The sequence below is a fragment of the Panthera pardus genome, unplaced genomic scaffold (genome assembly GCF_024362965.1).
Source record: "Panthera pardus isolate Hobbes unplaced genomic scaffold, ASM2436296v1 HiC_scaffold_24, whole genome shotgun sequence".
In the NCBI taxonomy this organism is placed as follows: domain Eukaryota; kingdom Metazoa; phylum Chordata; class Mammalia; order Carnivora; family Felidae; genus Panthera; species Panthera pardus.
This window is the reverse complement of record NW_026526810.1, coordinates 47,036,557-47,064,159: the sequence shown is the minus strand read 5'-3', so window position 1 is coordinate 47,064,159 and position 27,603 is coordinate 47,036,557. Positions and strand designations below refer to the sequence as shown.

Here is a 27,603-nt window from a genome sequence, read left to right as displayed (position 1 = left end):
ATCCTATTAGAATCAAGTCATAGGTTCAGCCCACAATCAATGGAAGGGGATTGAGGTATGAATACCAGGTGGGGATCACTGGGGCCCATCTTACAGTCTGCCTACCTCAAATATAATGAATTATATTTATCTTTTTTGTTATTTTTTATCTTCTTCTCTGCCTTCTCTACTTTCTCCTATTCCCTCACCATGCATAGATGTACTCACTGCAAAGTATCGTCTCTCCACTTCAGGAAAGCCACAAGATTCCAATAAGCAAGCTCAGAGAAAACTATTAAAAATATTTTATATTTTGAATAGCTTCAAAGTAAAATTTGAGTGAGAGAGAAATATTCAATGACCATACAGTCATCACAAATAATTATGGGAAATCCATACAGAAATTTCATTAGCAGCTATCATTATCTTGGGGAAAACATTACTGGACCGCCGCCAACCATCAGTATCACACTCAGAATTATAGCCTAGATCACCATGTCAGGAAAATAAGCATGGCCCAGGAAACAGTAGAAGACTCTGGTGCTAGCTCTACTGCATGAATCCCCTGGGCAAACCATTTACCCTCTTTGTGCTTTGATTTCCTTATCCATAAAGTGGTCTGATATGCCCACTGTCACAAGACTCTCGTCATTTTTGTGCTAATACATAGCGTGATTCATTATATGCTTTGCAAAACTGCCAAGTGCTGATGAAGATGAGACATCATCATCATTTTGTTTATCATTAGGTCTAGAGACATTTTTTCTTATTGGGGTTATTAACATTTTACAAGCTCAGAAAGCATCACAGAAAGCCGCATTTCTTTCCAAAGGGTGTTTTCTTTCACATAATTATGGAATGAGATACTCATTCCATAAAAGATTTCATGCTTTAGATCTCCATTTTCTCCTCTCCTCACCCCCACACTTACTTACACTCCCCCTACATTCTCAGTAAATTGGTTGTACAATCTGTCCTGGCATAGCCATTAGACAAATTCATGCCCATCAGAAATGTAAACACAAAGACTAACATTTTTATAATTACAATTAAGATTAGTTAAAGATAAAAGCAATTCATTATGAAGGGTTTTATATATCTTTCAAATTTCACTTCTAAACATTTAAAAAAATTCTTTCAGACTAATCCAAAGTTGGTGATAATCCTTGGATCATTACTTAATTTACATATCCCTGAACAGGCTGATTTAGCCCTGTAGTTTGTATCTCTCCTTTTGTTCCAGAACTACCCAAGTTAATTCCATGTACATGTGGTCAGTTAGGCTCTGGGGGGTGTCCTGATTAAAATGTGGGAGAGGAAGTGTCCTAGGAAGAGTCCTGAGACTCTGCTAGAGCACATTTTGATCATATGTCCCATGAGTAACAGCTATGTGAGCACACTCCCACACAGGTATAATTTTCAATTTATGAATTAGGTAATATTAATCTGTATTAATATATTACATATATTATAGAATATATGTAGTCTGCAAATAAAAGCCAGATAAAATATTGTGAAAATAAAATTTAACTTTACCTTTATTAATGGTATGCCAAACCTTTTTTCCCCTCAAATTATAGAGATTTGATGTCTACACAGTTGTTTATTAATGCCTTGTAAATTAACCTGGCATTATAGAATCATTTGCTAATATTGAAAAGTATAACATACACTTAAGGCTAGATTCATTAGTTATAATAATTATGTATATCCACATTTCAAATAGTCATCTTGAAAATTTTTATTTGTTTTTTTTTTTAGCCTACATATTGGCAGAATTGATTGGCTCAGCATTAATTTATTTTCTTAGTATGGCTGAAAAGGCTCTCCTTTGAGGAGTAGGAGAAAAATCATTATGGCATTTTCTTTATTTTTTAAAAAATTTATTCTTGCCTTATAAATATTGTCATCAATCCAAAGTTTCTTTCCAAGAATCTTTTAAAGCTATTGGTCCACTAGTGATTATTAAACTAGGTGATATAGTCTACAAATCTACTTCCCACCAAAGAAAACAGCAACATGTTGTGATACTCAGAAAACACAAGAGCAAAGATGTCATCATTATCCTTCAAAACAGTAGAGTTCAGCTGAAATGTCAGCTGAGTAAAGTACCTACTTACTAAATATTAGCAAAGTTTAAGCTTATTATTAAAGATAAAAATAGATATAAATAAGTCTTTAAAAATATGTATAATATATATATATATAGAGAGAGAGAGAGAGAGAGAGGCGTAAACACATATACACTCAGAACTGTGCATGCGTGTCCACTTCAATTTGGAGACTACTGTAGTAGATCCCTTTGAGGTTCATCTGAGTCCCCAGTGAGCCCTGGGCCAGCATGGGTTATGCAGAGTGAACAGAGGAGTATAAGTGGACAGAACTCTGGTCTTCCCACCTGGCTGCAATGAAAGAGCTCCAAGTTCATTTATATTATATTTTAAATGCTGATCTTTCTGATAAATTTCATTGGAATAAAGAATTATACAGCTAAAACATGGTTGAAACTTTCCTCTGGAGACTCTAGAAGCCCATGATCCACAGTCTGACAAATGCTTGAAACTGAACACTGAACAGTAAAGTTGCAAAGATAGTCTTTTGCTAAAGAGTTACATATACCAGTTTTTAAAGTTCCTCAGTTTTCGGGTTGATGGGGGGTGGGAGGGAGGGGAGGGTGGATGATGGGTATTGAGGAGGGCACCTTTTGGGATGAGCACTGGGTGTTGTATGGAAACCAATTTGACAATAAATTTCATATATTGAAAAAAAAATAAAGTTCCTCGGTTTTCTGTTTCTTAAAATCTTTCTTACATGCAAAATCACAGCCTTAGATCTAAAAGAGAAAATACTTTAACCAAACATGGTACAAACATTTTGAATACAATTAAATGCTAAGTAAAAAACATTGGTTAAAAAATGCATTCACCTCTTTCCTTGATTGAGATATTAAGTAAAAAGTTTTCAACAGATCACATTAAAGCAAAGCTTAAAAAAGGATATGGTTCTTGCAATATTTCAGTGAATTTAATCTTGGTTTGTTTAGGGGCCTTGGAAATACCAGCTAACTCATGCATCTTCAGATAATATAAAATCAGTGGACTCTGACCTCCAAAATTGAACAGTACACGGTTAAACTCTGGACCAGTGCTACTATAATGGGACTGTAAAGGAGAAAAAAAATCAAGTTAATTATTACTTTTATGTATTTTTAAAGAGCTATAAATAAATGTAACTGTATTATAACTATGAATATAGTTATTATCTGGTATATTTAAATAAATAAAAAGAAATTCCGCAAAGCACCTTCTTAATGAGAGACATTTATTACAGTATGAGTCTATGAGTTTGTGCAGTAAGGCTCTTCTAGCTTTTTTATTTATCAGCTTGATAAATAGGTCAATAGACATTATTTTGCCTGAAGAACAGAAAGAAAAATGAAAGAGGAAAATGAACAGAGCTCCAGAAAAAGGGACAGGAACAAATATGAAGACAAAAATGACCAAAACCTCCAAACTTTTGTGAAAAACATATCCAAGAAGCTTAACTCCAAGTAGGAAAAATACTCACCTAGACACATCATACTCAAAGTGCTGAAAGACCAAGACAAAAAGAAATTTCAAAAGCAGCAAGAGAAAAACAACATATAAGGGAATCCCAATAAGGTTTAAAGTTGAATTTTTATCAGAACAAAGGAGGCCAGAAGGCATATGGATAACATAATCGAAGTGCTAATGGAAAAAAACTGTCCATGAATTCTCTGTCATAAATATAATTGCTCCAAGATTTTATTACTGACTTCTTGTGGGATATAAGGTCAGTATAGCAACAATTCATACATTAAGTCTTTCCTCCCTTTTTGTAATGTCTAGATGTGAGATTTATTATTGATTCCACTTCCTGTGAGGAAATAAGATTTTATGCTCATTTGCTTTTACTGATACATACAGTTGTCTTGTGTTTCTTTTGCTTATGGTCACTTTTTCATTGTTTTCCTTCAGAGATGCTCCAGAATTATTTTGAGTAGTGGGACTATCATAATCAAAAGCAATTCTCTGATGGTGAAAACTCAGTGTCAAAATCAGATATGTTTTCTATGATGTAAATCATTTACTTCGTCTCAATCTCCCATGGAAATTCACATAAGGTTATATCTAGCCTGATCTTTAAATTGCATACAAAACCAGGACAAGCTTTGTCTAGATTAAAAGGAAATACTACCTGTCTAGAAAGAAAAATGTTTCATGACCTTTTCCCCAGATTCTGCCTTGGATACTGTAAGACAGAAACTTGATCTTACTGAAATTCAAGACATAGACATTTGTTATTTTTTCCACAGTTCTCCTTTTTTTACATAGGAAAACCACAGTTAATACCTACTTCTTCCATAGAAGGACCACTGATTTTTAAGGGCAGTTCAACTCGATAATAGCAGAACTAGGCATTAAGTGTATATCCAGTGTTTTGTGGAGCCTTAGCCATTTTCTTAGATACTTTAAGGCAGAGGGTTTGAAGTGGTGCAAAGAACTCCTAGAGATATTCCAAATAGCCAAAACAATTACCAGGAGCCTCACTACTTCCATCTGCCCCACAAAAGATAATGGTAGAAAATTATCAGAAAACTTTAAGGTCCCATAAAACAAGACCTATATAGTCAAGAGTCAACTTAGTACTAAATCTTAGAACCAAGGAATCCCATAAACTTTGAAAGAGTCACAGGAGATGAGCTAGAAGGAGGAGTTTGGTGCTTCATTGTTTTGTTAAGTTATTAAAGGATAATTGCTGTCAATGACTAGAAAGGTAAACTTTGATTTTTGAGGTTTGAATGTGCATTCTGCCGATGCTCATATGGGCATTCGGAAGCCACAGGCACCCATTCGGCATCTGGACAACGCTGGTGCTTAGAAAATTCTTTATGTTGCACTGAAAACTGTCTCCCTATAGCTTTCACTTACCAGTAAATGTAAGAACTTTGTGGTTTGTATTGGTAAAACAATTATTTTGAGCCACACAGAAAAAGCCTAATCCTGCTTTCCTACAGTAGCTCTCTACATATTTGAAAACAGTTATTACAACCACCAGAGTCTTTTCTTTTCTAATGGAAATGCCTTTAAATATTTTGGTCATTGCTCAAATATACCATTAATTATATAATTATAGTCCTTAATTATCCTGATTATTTTCTATTCAGAACTCTTTTGTTTGTCTACACCCTTTTATAATGCAGGACTCCCAAATGAACATAATACACAATAATTGTGTAATCAACATAGAGTAGATCCCATATGTCTGTTTAAAAAGCTCAAGAATGCAGTAAGATTTGGGAGTCAACAGTGTGTTGATACATACAGAGATTACTGTAAAAAATAATTTCCAAATCTTTTTGGATGCCTCTAACCCAAGGCTTTATTATCCTATACTTATGCAGCTGTAATTTTGGACCTTTATACTTTTTTCATAATAAAAATTTATCTTCTAAGATTAGGCCTACTACTCAACTGTTGTAAACCTTTAGTCATCCAATGCATTCATCGTTCTTCCAAGGTTTATGACTTCTAAATATCTAATAAAAATGGCAACCATGTTTTTATCCAAGTTGTTGATAAAATAGTCTGCAGAGGACAGGGCCAATGATGCAGCAATGTGGTGTATTACCAGAGATGGATCTGCAGTTTGCTTTCCATCTTTTAACAGTGTCATCTGAAAAAGTTTGTTCAGTCAGTTAGAAATCCACCTGTCCATATTTCTTCAACTTGTAAATAAGGTGTAAAAGGCCATTTATAGTGATTACTGAAGATCAGATATACAGCCTCTATTACATTTCCTGATTTATAAATCCAGCAATATTGTACGTGTCCCCACCCAACCCTAATGGTGTGATATTGTCATTGATCCTAAATTGACTCCTAGAGATCACCAGTTTCTATTCTAAGTACTTACAAACCACCTTTGGCAGCACTGTAAAGGTTAGAAAACATTTTAGTTATCTGGGTTATTAAAGATAGGGAAATATATTAAGTATTGACTTCAGAAAGCAGTTTGTATATAGGCATAATTTAAAATTTATGGTCAGACTTGACTAGACAATCCAGACAAAATTTTAGCAATAAAGACTGCAATCAATTTAAAACCTATTTGTCTAATAAGAGATCAAATTCAGAATTTCAAGCCTGTAACCTCATCAAATCTTGGCTAAAGCAACACAAGGTGGGCAAGTCCCTGAGGGTCTCTATTAGAGAGGAACCACCAGAAACGTGCAAAAACTAAGTACCCATAACTTATCAGTAACACTACACACATATGGCCAGTTATTCCAGAGCCATGGCTTCAGAGGAGTTTGATGAAAACTCTTGTGACATTTTCCCTGCAATTTTGACTAGAACTTACTGAGATCATAGTTGAGATCAATGTTTGTATATCAACCCAAGGAAAAGCATTGCCAGAAGTGTGGGAAAAGATGAATTTTATGTGGTTTTTTGTTCATTAGAGATGAGGATATTTTATTTTAAAAAATTTTTAAAGTTTATTTATTTATTTTGAGAGAAAGGGAGAGAGAGGCAGGGGAGGCGCAGAGAGAGAGGGAGAGAGAGAATCCCAAGCAGGTTCCGCCCTGTCAGCACAGAGCCAAACACAGGGCTCAATCCCATAAACTGTAAGATCATGACCTGAGCTGAAATCAAGAGTCAGATGCTTAACCAACTGAGCCACCCAGGCACGCAGAGGATATTTTCAAAAAACAATAAAACATTTTAACATTAAGATTAACCTCTCTGGTAAATCACTTTGATCACTAAATTTTTCTAAAATATACATCAGGAGTGTGACAATGAACACTGTCTATATGAAGCTGTTAAACTAAGCAAATTAAAGAAGTCAGAACATTTTGGGGGGGCACCTGGGTGGTTCAGTAGGTTGGGCGTCTGACTTCAGCTCAGGTCATGATCTCATGGTTTGTGAGTTCCATCTCCATGTCGGGCTATGTGCTGACAGCTCGGAGGCTGAAGCCTGCTTCGGATTCTGTGTCTCCCACACTCTCTGCCCCTTCCCTGCTTGTGCTCCTTTTCTCTCTCTGTCTCTCTTTCAAAAATAAACATTAAAAAAAAAGTAAGAACATTTTTTATAATTATTATGCTCCAAACCTTTGTTGTTAGTCTTGATACACTTGATTCTTCCTTGAATGTGGGCATTGTGTATGCTCTTGGGTTCTTTAAAATTTTCATCATATTGAAGTCTATCGCTAAAAGAGAAAATAAAGTATTTTCCTAAATATTCTGTTTTTGTTTCTTTAAAAAAAAGCATAATTTTCTTCTAGCAATGTGCCCTAAACATGGAAAGAGCCATGGATGGATGGATGAGAGAGAAGAGGCTAGGATATTGTTATAGCTTGCCTCAGTTAGAGGAAATAAATATACCATCTCATTTTTACTTAACAGGGCTTTAGAATTGATAAAACTCATTCACTTACATTATCTCTTTCATTTCACTGTCACAAACCATTCTGTGAGATAAGTAAGATTTTCCACAATTTACAGATGGGATAATTAAGTGCAGGAAGTTGTATGACTCTAAGCTATAGCTCCAAGCTATCATTTAAGACACAGGCCTAGGTCTTTTGCTTTAGGGTCTGGGGCTGTCCATGACCCTCTAGTTTAATGCAATAGGAGGCTTGGGCTTCTGCATGTCAGGGTCCACCTTTTCCATCTATTGCCAACAAATCCAAATAAGGAAAGATTTGGTAAGTTTCCCCTGCAACCAGCATGAAGATACATGAAGATAACAAGGAAATCTTGCCATGTTTTAAAGAAAAGGAGAATTGTATTTTAATCAGCAGTTCAATCAGCCTAAAAGAACAAGCTAGTTATTAAGGATATCTTAACACAGAACAGAGAAAACAAGTAATCTGAGGTTTGTACTAGATTCTGGCCTGATTGTTATTACCAATTACCGGGTAGACTAATTGGATCTACAGATTGTAATGTTGATGATACAGCTCTGAAGAGTTAAGGAAAGTCACCTGGATTGATTTTTTACATTAGACGTTAAATATTAATATCAGCCTGAAATGCTAGAGGCAAGTCGGCATTTATCTCCGGCAGAGTAAAGAATGAGTTAGGAAGGAACTAGCATTTTAGAATTTTGAGGGGAACCAGGTTTAGATTAAGTTGGAGTTAGAATGGGCAAGAAAGGTAATAAAGCATATAATTTATTTCCTTTAAAACCTGCTCAAAAGCAAACAACCCCTTATGGAGGGACATCTGGCAATATCTACAAAAATACAGACATATTTTCTCTTTGACCCAGCAATCACTCTTCTGAGACTATGTCGTACACAGTCTCCTCACAGTATGAAAGAACACATGTACAAGTTTATTGATTGTGGTGTAATTTATAAAATTTAGGGATTATAAATAGCCCATGTATTTAATAGCAGTCAAGTACTAGTTAAATAAACTAAGGCACCCGATTTGATGGAACACTATGCAGTTGTAAGAAGAAATGAGGAAGATCCCTATACTGATAAGAAGAGATCTATAGGTCATATCATTAAGTGATGAAGGCAATGTGTAGAGCAGAGTATATTATTTGACTGATATATACCTTTAGTATAAAAGGGAGAATGTAAAAGTATATTGTATTTGCCTTCATTTGTATAAAGAAACAAGATAAATAAAAAACCAATACAAATATTCCCTGAGAGGGATAATTAAAAAAATAAAACTTGCTCCATTTTGAATCATCCTTAAATACATATTTATATAATACACAATTCCTAGTCTGTATGAACAGATATAATATTAATAATATAAGGATCTCTACTTCACGTCTATTGTACCTACAATAAAAACCTTACTTTTGAGAATACTTAACTTTGGTTGTAAAATTAATCAATAGAAGGTCATATACATTAATATCAGGCAAAAATCTTAAGCTGGGAATAATAGCAAAAGACAAAAAAGTAAGAACTAAATAAAAAACATAAAGCAATGAAATTTTAGGAGTGACAGAGTCAAAAAAATTGCAGAAAATTCTACAAAAATGAAAAATTCCACCAGGATATGATAAGTAATCTTAAAATGACTATATTTATTAGCTTTTTTCTCCTATAGTCCCCTAATCCATAATTTATTTTAGGTGAAAATATTAATTTTCCCTGATTATAGTTTTCATATATCCTCTGTTCTCATATCCCTAAAAGCTTGAGAAGATCATCTGAAAAACCAAAAATAATCCTATTTGATAAAACCATAAGAAAATGTCTCATCTATTCTTACTAGTCTTCAGAAATTTCACTAGTGACAAAATATTCCAGTCTTACTCCACTTACATCGGAAAAAATTCAATTCCACAACTATCCCCTATTTATTTTAGGAATGTTTAAAAGGGAGACACTTATGCAAGTAAGTATGGTTATCTTTATCCACCTTTGTAGTTTTTACTTTAGTATTAGTAGTCTTTCTGAGATGCAAATAATCCCCATAATTTGGCAAAATTAAACTTCATGCATATATTAATACAATTAGTGAATAAACTAGAGAAACACACAAAAAAAGCATTACTCAGAGATCCATTTATATCTAAGTTAAACTAGAATTGCTCTTGGAGAGTTTCATCTAGTGTTGAAGTGTAAGGGGAAACAAAGGAAAGAGAAAACACAAGTAGTCATGCAAAATACATGTGATCTGAGAAAATAAGAAATAAAACAAATACAATTTTGTTTCAGTAATATAGGAAAATGATACAGTTATTTCAAACCAAGTACTGCACACCCATGAGTATGTCCTTACTGCTTTATTGCATATGTTTTCTTAACATGCTTCCCAGATTTTTTTCAGATCCTATACGTATACTTCTCCAAGTCCCTCCAGTCCTACCATATGCAGGGCCAGTCATTGGTTTGTTTACATACTAGACGTCAAACAAGTTACATCTGTCTACTTAGCTACATACAGAATCATCTTCCCCCTTCTCTATATGTGATTTGTTTTAAATTGGCAAAATGAAGCATTAAGGACTTCTTCACAATGTTCTAAAGTACAATTAACTTTCTTCTCCTAGTAATGTTAATATAACATACATAATTATAAATAATCTCACAGAGAGGTTAGAGAGTTCAAGTGCCTATAAATGCACTTTGTTAATTATGAAGTGCTATATGCATGTAAGTAGGTTACCTCTAGCATCCTTGGGTTTCACCAAGTTTGAACTAAATTTAGTATATCCAAGAACATCAAGATTTTATGTGTAATATATAATAGTGATCCATATCACATTTGTTTCCCAAGGAAAATACAGTATTATTCCTTTATTTTGGCTTGGGAAATTATTTCTTTCTATTACTGCTTACTAGGTATTATATCTGTGTCTTTAAGAACTAAATCTCATATTATTACTTAGACAAGTTATAGGTGCAAAACACAAGTGATTAGTTTTTAAATATTTCTATAGTTTTTGTGTAAAGAGCTAAGTGGCAAGTATCTGAAATAAAGAACTAGTGTATTTATGAACTAAGGCTCTGTGGAGCCACACATTACAAATGTAAAACAAAACAGCTTTTAAGCTTGACTTGATCAAAGATGTTGTTGAAGGAAATTCGATCCATTTTAAGTCTTTCCTGTAGAATAGAAAACATTAAAAAAAACTAACAACTAAATGAGTTCTGAAGCAAAAATTAGGACATACTGTCTGGGAAATTCCTTTTTCCTATATCATATGTAAATTTATCTACATAAGAACATTAAAAATGAAACAAAAATTAAGACTAATTTCATTGCACACAGTAATACAAACTATAATTGTTGAAAGTAATAAAATTAAAAGGAATTTGGATTACTTTTATTTTATAACCAAGCCTTGACAGTCTTGCCTGGTGTCATATAAATTCTTTATATTCTTGAGATTAGTGATTACATGAACTTATCACTGATGGGTTCTATGTTGAAACCATGTTCCCATATCTAAAAATGTTCTACAAAAGAGAAGGCCAGAGCACAGACTTTTGTGGCCACTATCCAGAGGATACATCCCTTGACAGCATGGTTCTGGTAGCTAGCAGGGCTTGTGTTCATGGGTTCAGTAGGACAGTAGCAAACAAAGAAATAGTTCTTAATAGACTATAGCCCCAGGGCTCAAGGCAGAGAGAACAGACAGAAATTTCCATCTCCTAATTTTCTCCTGAAAGAGATTTATTTGCATATTTTCAAAGTTGCTGTCTGAGGGTCTTGCTTCCACTCAGCTTGAATCTAAATGTTGACTGAGATCCTTCCCTTTGGGAAACGGACAGTTCTTGACATACCCTCAACTACTGGAAACCACTTTGTTCTTAAACAAAGTAGCCTATTTTAACAAATCACAAAGGTTTGAGAGAAACCAAGAGGTAGGGCCAGGAAAGGCCACTCCTTCAAGACTGGGAAAGTGGCTGTTTTATTGAATGCATTGAAACCAACACAGAGTCCAAAAAAATGAAAACAACATAAGAATATGTTCAAAATTACAGAACAAGTTAAAACCTCAGAAAATTTTTTTAGCAAAATAAAGTAAGTGGTTTACTTGATAAAGAATTCAAAGTAAGTCATAAAGGTGTTCACTGAGGTCAGGAGAACAATGCAAGAACAAAGTGAGAATTTCAACAGAGAGAAAATATAAGAAAGTACAAAACAAAAATTACAGAGCAAAGAATATAATAATGGAACTGAAAAATACAATAGAAGAGTTCAATAAAAGGGCGCCTGGGTGGCTTAGTTGGTTAAGCATCCAACTTTGGCTCAGGTCATGGTCTCACGGTTCATAAGTTCGAGCCCCACATCAGGCTCTGTGCTGACAGCTCAGACAGAGCCTGGGGCCTGTTTCCAATTCTGTGTCTCCCTCTTTCTGCTCCTCCCTCATTCTCTCTCTCTCTCTCTCTCTCTCTCTCTCTCTCTCTCTCTCTCTCTCTCAAAAATAAACATTAAAACAAATTCTTAAAAAAAGAAGGGTTAAATAGAAGCACTATAGGACATGGAGGAAAGGATCAGCAAATGTGAAAACAAGACAGTGGAATCATCCAATAAGAGCAGTAAAGAAGAGAAAGACGAAGAACATGGAGGAGGAGGGAAAGAAGGAGAAGAGGGGAGAAGAGGAGAAGGAAAAGAGGAAGAAACAAAAAGAATAAAGATAGCTTAAAAGACTTATGAGGCAACCTCAAGCAGATCATATATTTGCATTATAGGGGAACCTGAAGGAGAAATGAGAAAGGGTCAGAAAACTTACTTGGAAGAAATAATAGCTAAAAACTTCCCTAACTTGGGGAAGAAAACAGTCATTTAGATCAAGGAAGCCCAGAGAGTTCCAAATAAAATAACTCCAAACAGACCCATATCAAGACACATTATAATTAAATTGTCAAAAGTTAAAGACAAAGAGAGGCTCTTTAAGCAGCAAGAGAAAAACAAGTTATTATGCACAAGGCAACCCCCATAAGATTGTTAGCAGATTTTTCAGCAGAAACTTTGAAAGTCAGAAGGGAGTGGAATGATATATTTCAAATGCTGAAAGAAAAAAACCTCTGCCAAACAAGACCACTCTAAAGTTGTCTTTTAGAATTGTAAAAGAGATAGAGTTTTCCAGACAAGGAAAAGCAAAAGGAGTTCATCACTGGCTTACAAAGAATGTTAAAGGGAACTTTTTTTTTTTTTTGAGAGAGAGAGAGCATGAGTGGGGGAGAGGAGAAGAGGGAGAGAGAGAATTTTAAACAGACTTTACACTTGGCGTGGAGTCAGATATGGGGCTCGATCCCACAACCCGTGGATCATGACCTGAGCTGAAATCAAGAGTTGGACGTTCAACTGAATGAGCCATCCAGGTGCCCCTAAAGGGACTTCTTTAAACTGAAACCAAAGGATGTTAACTAGTAATAGGAAAACATATGAAAGTATATATCTCACTAGTAAAGGTAAATATACAGCAAAATTCAGAATATTCTGATGTTGTAGAGTGGTGACTTAATGACTTACAAATCTGGTATGTAGGTTAAAAGACAAAAGTATTAAAAACTATAATCAAGAATTTGTTAATGGAATACATAAGGTAAAAAGAAACTGTGACATCAAAAACATAAAACATGGAGGACGAATAATCACGTAACATTTAAAAATGTGTTTGAACTTAAGTTGTTTTCAATCTAAAACAGGCTGTTATAAATGTAAGTTTTTTTTATGTAAGCCTCAAACTAATAACAAAGCAAAAACTTATAGTAAACAATAGATATAAAGGAATATCTAGGCATATCACTACAAAAAAAAAATCATCGTATCACAAGAGAAGAAGAAAGGAAAAAAGAAATTACACAACAGCCAGATAACAATTTTAAAAATGGCAATAAGCACATAAATTTCAATAATTACCTATAAATGTAAGTGTAATAAAATTCTCCAATCAAAAGACAGAGTGGCTAAGTGGATAAACAAACAAATAAGACCTATCTATATATTACCTACAAGAGACTCACTTCACATGTAAGGACACACACAGACTGAAAATGAAGGGATAGAAAAAGATATTCCATGTAAATAAAAATGAAAAGAAAGCTGGGGTAGCTTTATTTATATCAGACAACATAGACTTTAAGACAAAGAATGTAACAAAGAGACAAAGGTCATTCTATAATGATAAAGGGGTCGTTTAACAAGAGGATATAACATTTGTAAATATTTATGTACTTAATATTGGAGCACCCAATATACAAAGCAAATAGTAACAGACCTAAAGGGGAAAATGGACAGCAATACAATAACAGAGGAGACTTTAATACCCAACTTGCATCAATGGATACATCATTCAAACAGAAAATCAATACAAATCATTGACTTTAAATGACAGATTAGACTAGATGGACTTAACAGACATCTCTAGAATATTCCAGCCAAAAGCAACAGAATACACATTCTTCTTAAATGCATGTGGAACAGTCTCCAGGATATATCATATGTTAGGTCACAAAACAAGTCTTTTTTTTTTTTTTTTTTTCAATATATGAAGTTTACTGTCAAATTGGTTTCCATACAACACCCAGTGCTTATCCCAAAAGGTGCCCTCTTCAATACCCATCACCTACCCTCCCCTCCCTCCCACTCCCCCATCAACCCTCAGTTTGTTCTCAGTTTTTAAGAGTCTCTTATGCTTTGGCTCTCTCCCACTCTAACCTCCCTTTTTTTTTTTTTTTTCCTTCCCCTCCCCCATGGGTTTCTGTTAAGTTTCTCAGGATCCACATAAGAGTGAAAACATATGGTATCTGTCTTTCTCTGTATGGCTTATTTCACTTAGCATCACACTCTCCAGTTCCATCCATGTTGCTACAAAGGGCCATATTTCATTCTTTCTCATTGCCACGTAGTACTCCATTGTGTATATAAACCACAATTTCTTTATCCATTCATCAGTTGATGGACATTTAGGCTCTTTCCATAATTTGGCTATTGTTGAGAGTGCTGCTATAAACATTGGGGTACAAGTGCCCCTATGCATCAGTACTCCTGTATCCCTTGGGTAAATTCCTAGCAGTGCTATTGCTGGGTCATAGGGTAGGTCTATTTTTAATTTTTTGAGGAACCTCCGCACCGTTTTCCAGAGCGGCTGCACCAATTTGCATTCCCACCAACAGTGCAAGAGGGTTCCCGTTTCTCCACATCCTCTCCAGCATCTATAGTCTCCTGATTTGTTCATTATGGCCACTCTGACTGGCGTGAGGTGATATCTGAGTGTGGGTGTTTTTTTTTTTAAATGTTTTTATTTATTTTTGAGACAGAGAGAGACAGCATGAGCAGGGGAGGGGCAGAGAGAGAGGGAGACACAGAATCCGAAGATGGCTCCAGGCTCTGAGCTGGCAGCACAGAGCCTGATATGGGGCTCGAAATCACGGATTGTGAGATCATGACCTGAGCTGAAGTCAGACACCCAACCGACTGAGCCACCCAGCGCCCCCTGAGTGTGGTTTTGATTTGTATTTCCCTGATGAGGAGTGACGTTGAGCATCTTTTCATGTGCCTGTCGGCCATCCGGATGTCTTCTTTAGAGAAGTGTCTATTCATGTTTTCTGCCCATTTCTTCACTGGGTTATTTGTTTTTCGGGTGTGGAATTTGGTGAGCTCTTTATAGATTTTGGATACTAGCCCTTTGTCCGATATGTCATTTGCAAATATCTTTTCCCATTCCGTTGGTTGCCTTTTAGTTTTGTTGGTTGCTTCCTTTGCTGTGCAGAAGGTTTTCATCTTCATAAGGTCCCAGTAGTTCATTTTTGCTCTTAATTCCCTTGCCTTTGGGGATGTGTCAAGTAAGAAATTGCTACGGCTGAGGTCAGAGAGGTCTTTTCCTGCTTTCTCCTCTAGGGTTTTGATGGTTTCCTGTCTCACATTCAGGTCCTTTATCCATTTTGAGTTTATTTTTGTGAATGGTGTGAGAAAGTGGTCTAGTTTCAACCTTCTGCATGTTGCTGTCCAGTTCTCCCAGCACCATTTGTTAAAGAGAATGTCTTTTTCCATTGGATGTCCTTTCCTGCTTTGTCAAAGATGAGTTGGCCATACGTTTGTGGGTCTAGTTCTGGGGTTTCTATTCTATTCCATTGGTCTATGTGTCTGTTTTTGTGGCAATACCATGCTGTCTTGAGGATTACAGCTTTGTAGTAGAGGCTAAAGTCTGGGATTGTGATGCCTCCTGCTTTGGTCTTCTTCTTCAAAATTACTTTGGCTATTCAGGGCCTTTTGTGGTTCCATATGAATTTTAAGATTGCTTGTTCTAGTTTCGAGAAGAATGCTGGTGCAATTTTGATTGGGATTGCATTGAATGTGTAGATAGCTTTGGGTAGTATTGACATTTTGACAATATTTATTCTTCCAATCCATGAGCATGGAATGTTTTTCCATTTCTTTATATCTTCTTCAATTTCCTTCATAAGCTTTCTATAATTTTAAGCATACAGATCTTTTACATCTTTGGTTAGATTTATCCCTAGGTATTTTATGCTTCTTGGTGCAATTGTGAATGGGATCAGTTTCTTTATTTGTCTTTCTGTTGCTTCATTATTAGTGTATAAGAATGCAACTGATTTCTGTACATTGATTTTGTATCCTGCAACTTTGCTGAATTCATGTATCAGTTCTAGCAGACTTCTGGTGGAGTCTATTGGATTTTCCATGTATGATATCATGTCATCTGCAAAAAGTGAAAGCTTAACTTCATCTTTGCCAATTTTGATGACTTTGATTTCCTTTTGTTGTCTGATTGCTGATGCTAGAATTTCCAGCACTATGTTAAACAACAGCGGTGAGAGTGGACATCCCTGTCGTGTTCCTGATCTCAGGGAAAAAGCTCTCAGTTTTTCCCCATTGAGGATGATGTTAGCTGTGGGCTTTTCATAAATGGCTTCTATGATGTCTAAGTATGTTCCTTCTATCCCGACTTTCTCGAGGGTTTTTATTAAGAAATGTTGCTGAATTTTGTCAAAGGCCTTTTCTGCATCGATTGACAGGATCATATGGTTCTTATCTTTTCTTTTATTAATGTGATGTATCACGTTGATTGATTTGCGAATGTTGAACCAGCCCCGCAGCCCAGGAATGAATCCCACTTGATCATGGTGAATAATTCTTTTTATATGCTGTTGAATTCGATTTGCTAGTATCTTATTGAGAATTTTTGCATCCATGTTCATCAGGGATATTGGCCTGTAGTTCTCTTCTTTTACTGGGTCTCTGTCTGGTGTAGGAATCAAAGTAATACTGGCTTCATAGAATGAGTCTGGAAGTTTTCCTTCCCTTTCTATTTTTTGGAATAGCTTGAGAAGGATAGGTATTATCTCTGCTTTAAACGTCTGGTAGAACTCCCCTGGGAAGCCATCTGGTCCTGGACTCTTATTTGTTGGGAGATTTTTGATGACTGATTCAATTTCTTCGCTGGTTATGGGTCTGTTCAAGCTTTCCATTTCCTCCTGATTGAGTTTTGGAAGCGTGTGGGTGTTTAGGAATTTGTCCTCTTCTTCCAGGTTGTCCAGTTTGTTGGCATATAATTTTTCATAGTATTCCCTGATAATTGCTTGTATCGCTGAGGGATCGGTTGTAATAATTCCATTTTCATTCATGATGTTATCTATTTGGGTCATCTCCCTTTTCTTTTTGAGAAACCTGGCTAGAGGTTTATCAATTTTGTTTATGTTTTCAAAAAAACAACTCTTGGTTTCGTTGATCTGTTCTACAGTTTTTTTAGATTCTATATTGTTTATTTCTGCTCTGATCTTTATTATTTCTCTTCTTCTGCTGGGTTTAGGCTGTCTTTGCTGTTCTGCTTCTATTTCCTTTAGGTGTGCTGTTAGATTTTGTATTTGGGATTTTTCTTGTTTCTTGAGCTAGGCCTGGATTGCAATGTATTTTCCTCTCCGGACTGCCTTCGCTGCATCCCAAAGCGTTTGGATTGTTGTATTTTCATTTTCGTTTGTTTCCATATATTTTTTAATCTTCTCTAATTGCCTGGTTGACCCACTCATTCTTAGTAGGGTGTTCTTTAACCTCCATGCTTTTGGAGGTTTTCCAGACTTTTTCCTGTGGTTGATTTCAAGCTTCATAGCATTGTGGTCTGAAAGTATGCATGGTATGATTTCAATTCTTGTATACTTATGAAGGGCTGTTTTGTGACCCAGTATGTGATCTATCTTGGAGAATGTTCCATGTGCACTCGAGAAGAAAGTATATTCTGTTGCTTTGGGATGTAGAGTTCTAAATATACCTGTCAAGTCCATCTGATCCAATGTGTCATTCAGGGCCCATGTTTCTTTATTGGCCGTGTGTCTAGATGATCTATCCATTTCTGTAAGTGGAGTGTTAAAGTCCCCTGCAATTACCACGTTCTTATCAATAAGGTTGCTTATGTTTGTGAGTAATTGTTTTATATATTTGGGGGCTCCGGTATGCGGCGCATAGACATTTATAATTGTTAGCTCTTCCTGATGGATAGACCCTGTGATTATTATATAATGCCCTTCTTCATCTCTTGTTACAGCCTTTAATTTAAAGTCTAGTTTGTCTGATATAAGTATGGCTACTCCAGCTTTCTTTTGACTTCCAGTGGCATGATAAATAGTTCTCCATCCCCTCACTCTCAATCTGAAGGTGTCCTCAGGTCTAAAATGAGTCTCTTGTAGACAGCAAATAGATGGGTCTTGTTTTTTTACCCATTCTGATACCCTATGTCTTTTGGTTGGCACATTTAGTCCATTTACATTCAGTGTTATTATAGAAAGATACGGGTTTAGAGTCATTGTGATGTCCGTAAGTTTCATGCTCGTAGCGATGTCTCTGGTACTTTGTCTCACAGGATCCCCCTTAGGATCTCTTGTAGGGCTGGTTTAGTGGTGACGAATTCCTTCAGTTTTTGTTTGTTTGGGAAGACCTTTATCTCTCCTTCTATTCTAAATGACAGACTTGCTGGATAAAGGATTCTCGGCTGCATATGTTTTCTGTTCATCACATTGAAGATCTCCTGCCATTCCTTTCTGGCCTGCCAAGTTTCAGTAGAGAGATCGGTCACGAGTCTTATAGGTCTCTCTTTATATGTTAGAGCACGTTTATCTCTAGCTGCTTTCAGAATTTTCTCTTTATCCTTGTATTTTGCCAGTTTCAATATGACATGTGCAGAAGATCGATTCAAGTTACGTCTGAAGGGAGTTCTCTGTGCCTCTTGGATTTCATTGCCTTTTTCCTTCCCCAGATCAGGGAAGTTCTCAGCTATTATTTCTTCAAGTACACCTTCAGCACCTTTCCCTCTCTTCCTCCTCTGGAATACCAATTATGCATAGATTATTTCTCTTTAGTGCATCACTTAGTTCCCTAATTTTCCCCTCATACTCCTGGATTTTTTTATCTCTCTTTTTCTCAGCTTCTTCTTTTTCCATAATTTTATCTTCTAGTTCACCTATTCTCTCCTCTGCCTCTTCAATCTGAGCCGTGGTTGTCTCCATTTTATTTTGCAGCTCATTGATAGCATTTTTTAGCTCCTCCTGGCTGTTCCTGAGTCCCTTGATCTCTGTAGCAACAGATTCTCTGCTGTCCTTTATACTGTTTTCAAGACCAGTGATTAATTTTATTACTATTATTCTAAATTCACTTTCTGTTATATTGTTTAAATAGTTTTTGATCAGTTCGTTAGCTGTTGTTATTTTCTGGACATTTTTCTGAGGGGAATTCTTCCGATTCGTCATCTTGGATAGTCCCTGGAGTGGTGCGGGACTGCAGGGCACTTCCCCTGTGCTGTCTTGAATAACTTGTGTTGGTGGGTGAGGCCACAGTCAGACCTGATGTCTGCCCCCAGCCCACCCCTGGGGCCACAGTCAGACTGGTGTGTGCCTTCTCTTCCCCTCTCCTAGGGGCAGGATTCACTGTGGGGTGGCGTGGCCCGTCTGGGCTACTTGCACACTGCCAGACTTGTAGTGCTGGGGATCTGGCGTATTAGCTGGGGTGGATCAGCAAGGTGCATGGGGGCAGGAGGGTAGGCTCAGCTTGTTTTTCCTTTGGAGATCTGCTTCGGGAGGGGCCCTGCGGCACCGGGAGGGAGTCAGTCCCGCTGGAGGGATGGATCTGCAGAAGCACAGCGTTGGATGTTTGCTGGCAGGAACCGGTTCCCTTTGGGATTTTGGCTGGGGGATGGGCGAGGGAGATGGCGCTGGCAAGCGCCTTTGTTCCCCACCAAGCTGAGCTCTGTCGTCCGGGGCTCAACAACTCTCCCTCCTGTCGCCTTCCAGCCCTCCTGTTTCCGAGCAGAGCTGTTAGCTTATAACCTTCCAGATGTCAAGTCCTGCTCGCTGTCCGAATATATTCCGTCCGGCCCCTCCGCTTTTGGAAGCCAGACTTGGGGGCTCTGCTTGGCCAGCGGGGCACCCCTCTGCCCAGGCTCCCTCCTGCTAGTCCGTGTCGCCGCCCTTCCTACCCTCTTCCGTGAGCCTCTCCTCTGCGCTTGGCTCTGGAGAATCCATTCTGCTAGTCTTCTGGCAGTTTTCTGGGTTATTTAGGCAGGTGTAGGTGGAATCTAAGTGATCAGCAGGACGCGGGGCTCGCCCCGCGTCCTCCTACACCGCCATCTTCCCAGGATCCTCCAAAAAAAGTCTTAATAAATTTAAGAACACTGAAATCATATCAAGAAACTTTTATGACCACAGTGGTATGAAACTAGAAATCAATTACAAGAAGAAAATTGAAATTTCACAAATATGTGGAGATTAAACAACATGCCACGGAACAACTAATGGATCAAACAAAAAATCAAAAGAGAAATAAAAAGAATATCTTGACACAAAGAAAATGAAAAATACCAAAATGTAAGGGCTGTTTCAAAAGCAGTTCTAAGAGAGAAGTTCATAATGATAAATGCCTAGGTTAAGCAATAAGAAAGATCTCAGTTAAACAACCTAATTTTATACCTCAGGCAACTAGAAAAAGAATAATAAACCCAGCCCAAAGTTAATAGAAGGAAGGAAATAATAAAGATCAGAACAGAAATAAGTGAAATAAAGATTATAAGATAATAGAAAAGAATAGTGAAACTAAGAACTGTTTTTTAAAAAGATAAAATAGACAAACCTTTAGAACTCATCAAGAAAAAAAAGAGGACTCAAATAAAATCAGAAATAAAAGAGACATTACAACTGAAACCACAGAAAAACAAAGGATCATAAGAGACTATTGCGAACAATTATATGCCAATAAACTGAATGAATAACCTAGAAGAAGTGGATAAATTCTCGGAAATTTATAATCTACCAAAACTGAATCAGGAAGAAACAGATAGCCTGAACAGACCTATGACAAATAAGAAGACTGGAGTGGTAATAAAAAAAATCTACCAATAAGGGAAAGCGCAGGACCAGATGGCAGGATGACTGAATTCTACCAAACATTCAGTGGTATATTAATATCAATCCTTTAAAACTTCCAAAAAATAGAAACAGAGGTAATACTTCCAAACTCATCTTATGAGGCCAGTATCACCCAACACCAAAGTCAGACAAAGACACCAAAAGTAAGGAAAACTATAAAGCAATATCTCTGATGAACATAGATGCAAAACCCGTCAATAAAATTCTAACAAATCAAATTCAACAACGCATCAAAAAAATTATATACCATTACCAAATAATATTTATCCCTGGGATACAAGGTTGGCTTAACATATGCAAATCAATCAATGTGATACACCACATCAGCAGAATGAAAGATAAAAACCACATGATCTTCTCAATAGATGCAGAAAAAGCATTTCACAAAGTTTAATAACATTCATTCATGATAAAAACTCTCAGTAAAATAGATATAGAAGACAATGTCCTCAACACAATAAAGGCTGTTTATGAAAAACCCATAGCTAACATTAGAATCAATGGGGAAACACCGAAAACTTTTTCTCTGATATCGGTCACAGGCAATGTTGCCACTTCTATTCAACACAGTGCTAGGAATACTAGCAAGAGTAATCATATGAGAAAAAGAAATAAAAGGCATCAAAACTGTAACAGAAGATGTAAGATTCTTTTTGCAAGTGATGTAGATTTTATATGTAGAAAACCCTACGGATGCAATTAAAAAATTCCTATTAGAACTAATAAAGAAGTTCAGTAAAGATGCAGCAAAATAAACATAAACAACCAGTTACATTTTTTCACACCAACAATAATCTACTTGAAAAGGAAATGAAGAAAACAGTCCTACTTATGACTGCACTGGAAAGAATAAAATACTTAGGATTAAATTTAACCAAGACTGTGAAAGATCTGTTCACTAAAAACTATAAAAGGATGATACAGAAATTGAAGAAGATGCAAATAACTGGAGAGATATTTTCATGGATTCAAAGAACTAATATTGTCAAAATGTCCATACTAAAGAAGCAATATGCACAGTCAAGGTGATTCCTATCCAAATTCCAATGGCATTTTTCACAGAATAAGAAAAAAACAGTCTTAACAATTTGTATGGAACCACAAAATCTCCCCAATAGCCAAAGCAATCTTGACAAAAATGAGCAAAGTTGGAGGCATCACACTTCAGAATAGGCAACCCAGATACAAACCTAATCATATACTGCTCATACATACACAAGTAACTAAGTTTTTACAAGCATGCCAAATATGCAGTGGGGAAGAGATAGTTTCCTCAATAAATGGTGTTGGAAAAACTAGATACACACATGGAAAAGAAAGAAAGTGGACCCCTTTCTTATTCCTGGGAAAACAATTTCTAATAAAATGACAGATGAAACAAAAATCTTAGTCCAAAACTGTATGAAGGACATAAAAGTCATAAAACTGAATAAAACTGGTAGGTAATCTTTTGAAAAAAAAAGTTCAACTTCATCAGTATTTAAGGAAATGAAAACACCACTAATATGGCCCTTTTTAATTGAAAAAGAATGATAATGTGCAATGTGGTTGGACTCATATGTAGTCTCATGTGCTAACGATGGGCCATATCAGTTGTCATACTACTCCAAGTACACGACACTTGGGTTTGAATGAAGTTGGCAGAAACCTGTTTCTTGGTCTTTTTAACTTCCCAAGCTCTTTCTCTCTGGGCTGGAGGGGAGAAGTACTCTAATACTTTCCTCTTAAGGAATTCTTTTGATTCTTCAATATGCCTTCATCACCATCTTTTATAGTCTGGAGGCAGTAGGCTAATGGCCTGCAAGAAGGTCTTTAGGATAGTATCTGTTGATGTCATCAGTCTTTATGACCTCACAAGAAACGAAGACAGAAACAGCCTCATTTTAACATTCCATTACCCGGTTTAAGTGGATTTCTGTTACAACCGAAAGAGCTTTGACTAAGATGCTTGGATTAACTCCTCAGTTTCTCCAGGGTAGTTTACTCTGATTGGGTACTATAAATAAAAAACTGCTATGTATTAAAATTATCAGTCATGTTACCCATACTCACTCATTTCACAAACGTCTACTGAATTTCAACTACATGTTCAAGGCCTGGGATACAAAGATGAAGACAACAAGGCTCATTGTCTGTGTGGGGGAGGAGAGGACAAGTCTGTGACATGTTCTCATAAAATTGCAATGCAGTATGATAGAGCTACAGTGAAAGAAAACATGAAAGTGTCACAAGAACACAGGAATTCTTGCAGTTGCAGATTAGTTGAGAATTGCAAAAGAATTGGGAAAAAAGAATCTCGTTTTTCACCTTCTGAATTACTCAGTCACACTATACCAGATTGGCCTTGTGTTCACTTTACCATTCAAAGGATAAGGAAACTAGTATAAAGAAACTATGGTATAAAGATGCCTTTTAAATTGTTCTGCTATGAGTAATAATAGTTTAGGTTTTGTATCTAAAATTAAAAAAAATAAGACAATACTATGTATTGAAGTGTTAATATTTTCCTTAAATCTTTCTTAGTTTCTTTTCTTGGTGTATTTTATGCATCCTGTATGGTGTTTTTTATTTATTGGAACACTTGTTTCTTGGGACAATATTTTACGTGTATTATTTTATAAATACTTTTTTTCAAACCATCGCTCCTACTTTTCTTTGAAAAATATCATAGCTATATGTGAACGTTCCACAAATGGCAGAGAATTTTGAGAGATTGATCCTCCTTTAAAATGACCTTAAAAGGATATAAACCCTCTCTGCAGGCATATGCTCCAAGACAATTTCATTCAGAGTTTGGGAGGCTTATCATGCAGGCCAGGTCTTCTTCTCTCCCAGGGGATAGGTGATCTGACCCACTTGACCAGTAGTTTAAAGTGCATACATGTGAACTTAACCTACATTCCCAAAGGAGACTAGTGTGGTAGTTAAGCACATAGGCCTTAGAGTCAGATGGACACAGATTTAAATGCCAGCTCTGCCATTTGTAGACTAAGTGACCCTGGACATGTTAATTTTGTTAAGCTTCTGTTACTTCAAATATAATTGGATAATAATTACTTTACAGACATATTAACTGATTAAAATTGAGATAATATATGCAAGTCACAGTACCTAGCATGTTGTAAGGGTTATATAAATGTTGGTAAATGTTGTTATTAAGATTATTTCTTAAGGAGTATAAATTCAAACTCACTTTTACTTCATACTTATAAAAGCTTTCTTGAGAGAAAATATTGAAAATATTGAGGTGTGACTGAGTTTTGTTTATTTCTGCATTGGAGAATGGAGACATTTTCCAATTAAGGTAGACCGCAAAAAGCTAGGTATTAAAATGGAATTTTCCCACCATCTATAGATCCATTTTACCACATTGTGCATTGAATTTTTTTAATGTTTATTTATTTATTTTTAGAGAGGAAGAGAGACAGCATGTGTGCACATGAGTGGGGGAGGGGCAGAGAGAGAGGGAGAGAGAGAGAATCCCAAGCATTGCAGAGCCCGACACAGGGCTTGATCCCATGAACCAAGAGATCATGACCTAAGTCGAAATCAAGATTCGGATGCTCAACTGACTGAGACACCCATGTGCCCCAGATTTTGCATTGTCTTTGTTTCCTTGGTCAACACAGCACAATGTTATAGACTCAACTCTGGCTGTATTCACTACGTCAACACAGTTGGTTTTTTTTTTTACATTATATTAAACACAGAGCTTGTCTAGGGAAAGTGCAGTAATCAACTGGGGTGTTCAGAATAAATATTCACCTTTTTATCCTTCCAAGGCACATGGTAACTTCTTACCTCTTTATATGTATTTTTTAAATGTTTTTATTTATTTTTGAGACAGAGAGAGACAGAGCATGAGCAGGGGAGGGGCAGAGAGAGGGAGACACAGAATCTGAAGTAGGCTCCAGGCTCTGAGCTGTCAGCACAGAGCCCAGCGTGGGGCTCGAACTCACGGACTGTGAGATCGTGACCTGAGATCATGAGCTGAAGTCGGAGGCTTAACCGACTGAGCCCCCCAGGCGTCCTGCTTCTTTCCTCTTTAAACTTTCAGTTAAACTTTGGTTTGTGAGCATAATTTGTTCTGGAAACGTGCTTGTAATCCAAAGCACTTGTATATCAAAGTGAATTTCCCCATAAGAAATAATGGAAACTCAGTTGATTTGTTCCACAAAGCAAAAATATTCATATAAAAATTATTACAATACTGTAATATAATACAAAATAATAAAGAAAATACAAAATATAAACAAAAATTAACAAATTAACCAGCACTTAACCTTGAAAACCTTCATGGCTGGTGTGAGGGAGGCAAGAGAGAGGAGGGTTATTGTGTAGGATGACTTTCACTATCACTGACACAATCCCTGCTATCTATTGGCTCAATGGAATCTTTTTCTTTTCGTGCAAATTTAACAAGAAACCAATGACACTTGCTTATGCCTCCTTTTGAGGATTCCATGGAAATGTGACATTGCATTATCCTTAGATTCATGGCTCACTGCTATATCTATATCCTTAGATTCATTCACTGCTATAGCCTTATTCTGGTGGTGCTCTTCTGCAAAATTTTCACTGTTTCCCACATTTTACACACTTACCTGTGTGTAAAAGTGAGGGATTCCTCTACCTATTTCTCCTCCTCCTCTGCAGCGAGAAAGAGAGAACCATTGTCTCAGTTGTGGTCATGTGGCATTTGGCTTCACGAGCTATTTGTATTGCAAGACATTGCTCGTGTATCAAGTCAAAATTTATTAGAGATGTTTGGTCGTCTTGTGGAGCACTCACAGAACAAGTTACTCGCAATCCAAGGTTTTACTGTATAACCATGGCCATGCAACTTGCTCCTGGCAATGAAGTAATCAAATCTGAGTCAAAATGATGTGTTTGTTTGTTTGTTTGTTTGTTTTTGTTTTTGAGAGAAAGATTTAAGAGCCAATTTACAGTTCATTGAGTTCTCTTCTCCCTACTTCAGTGATTATGGTGAATGAGATAAAGTCTTCTTCGGCTTGGATGTTTGAGTTACTATACTAATGGAGACTCTAGCCTATGTGCAATGGATACACAATGTGAGTGAAAAATAAACCTTTGTCAGCATAAGCCACTTAAAATTTTACTGATGTTGTTACTGCATTGTAATATAGCCTATACAAATTGATACAGGGATTCACAGGAAAAAAAAATATGACTTAGTCTTAGTATAAGCAACATATACACTTTGTGTGCACAAATGGTTTGTTTTTATCTTATGGATACTGCCCAATTACATAAGTAATGTTGTCATTTCCTTTCCTGGCAGATAGTAAGCTTAGAGCCGATCTTATTTGTGAGTCAAGTCTAGCAAAAGTAAAGCATCTCTTAGTAGGATTTTATATTCTAATCTCATCTCAGACTTTTCTTTTTCTATCTCGTGTTTCTTAAACCTTCTTTTTCTTATCTGTTTATTTAGCATGTTATTTTATGCTTTTGTACTGATGTAAAGCTACCTAAATGCTTATAGGAAAAAGATGAGCACATACATACAATTAAATATATATATATAAGCATAATGCCTGTTTTAGTACAAAGGGTTTAAACATGTGACATGCAAGATGAACCTACCTGAGTGCTTCACCTTTATCTTTCATTTATGCCTTTCTTGAAATGGCCTAAAGGCTCAGACTCCACTATTAGCCTGATGTCTCTACTGGGGAGCACTGATTGCCCTTCAGAAGGACACAAGAATAGGATTCAGGAATCTAAATTCTAGTTTTATTTTGCCACAAACTATATATGTAATCTCCAGCAACCCACTTTCCACTTGAGTCTGTTTCCTCATTTGTAAAATTGAGGTCTTTAAAAAATTTTTAATTTATGTTCAAATTATGCTCTTTAAATTACATGAAAAAAGGCATGAGGGGATAGATTAATCTACCTCTCTTAAATGGGAAAAAAACCACAATGTGGTTTCTTGAGACTAAACTCGCTATTTTCCATTTATTCATGCATTCCTTCAAGAAATATTTCTTGTAGGGCTATGTGAAAGATATTACAAGGTTATAGAGAAGCAAAGGATCCAATTCCTGGCTTCAGCAGTCAATTATAATCAGGCTGATACAACATAGGCAGGGAATACTTGTGAAAAAGTCAACATCTATTACAAAGTTAATATGAGATAAAGAGGCAAATAGACTGTATCAGAAATAAAACTTTTAAGGATGAGACAGAGACTGTTTGTGGGATCAGGTTGTCAGAGAAGGCGCTCTTAAAAACGGATCAGATTTGCAGGACTTCAGATGTGGAAAAAAGAATGCAGGCCAATGGAGTGTGCACAGGGGTGAGGCTGGGTAACAAGTCATTTAGGCAGGACCTTGAGAAGACCACCCTAGTTGCAGCAAAGGGTTACCTTGGGGTATGTTCAAGGAATATGAAAAAGAAAAAGAGCAAAGGAGATTAAGATGGAGTGGTTGTCCTAGTGTAAACAGATTTTTACTATGTGTCTGTCAGGAAATAATGTATTCAACACAAATCTTTGAGGATGATTGAAATAATTGGTGGGTAATTATGACTTCATTTAAATACTACAGTTGCTTAACAAATAATGTGAGTGATGTGGTTTTACCCTTTAAGTCATAAAGTTGCTAATGAGCCTAATTATTTCAAATTATCATAAATTTCATTTCCCCACTGTTTGTAGAGGAGAAAGGTAACATGATAGCCTATCAGAAGTTGAAAGCAATTACATCTCTTTTATT

The 27,603-nt window shown here is 36.3% G+C and overlaps 1 protein-coding gene across 7 annotated transcripts in view; it reads right to left on the bottom strand.

Annotated features, from left to right (window-relative positions):
• Positions 1–27,603, bottom strand: part of FAM227B (family with sequence similarity 227 member B) — a 195,121-nt gene that overhangs the window by 27,574 nt on the left and 139,944 nt on the right. For 4 of the 7 annotated variants that reach the window (XM_053889079.1, XM_053889081.1, XM_053889082.1 and 1 more), the window contains 2 exons: positions 7,116–7,213; positions 2,975–3,140 (listed from right to left, as the gene is read on the bottom strand). In XM_053889079.1, coding sequence (XP_053745054.1) covers positions 2,975–3,140; positions 7,116–7,213 — 264 coding nt within the window. The remainder of the gene's footprint in view (positions 1–2,974; positions 3,141–7,115; positions 7,214–27,603) is intronic. The other 3 variants (XR_002078047.2, XM_019442162.2, XM_019442163.2) reach the window with 1 other exon arrangement.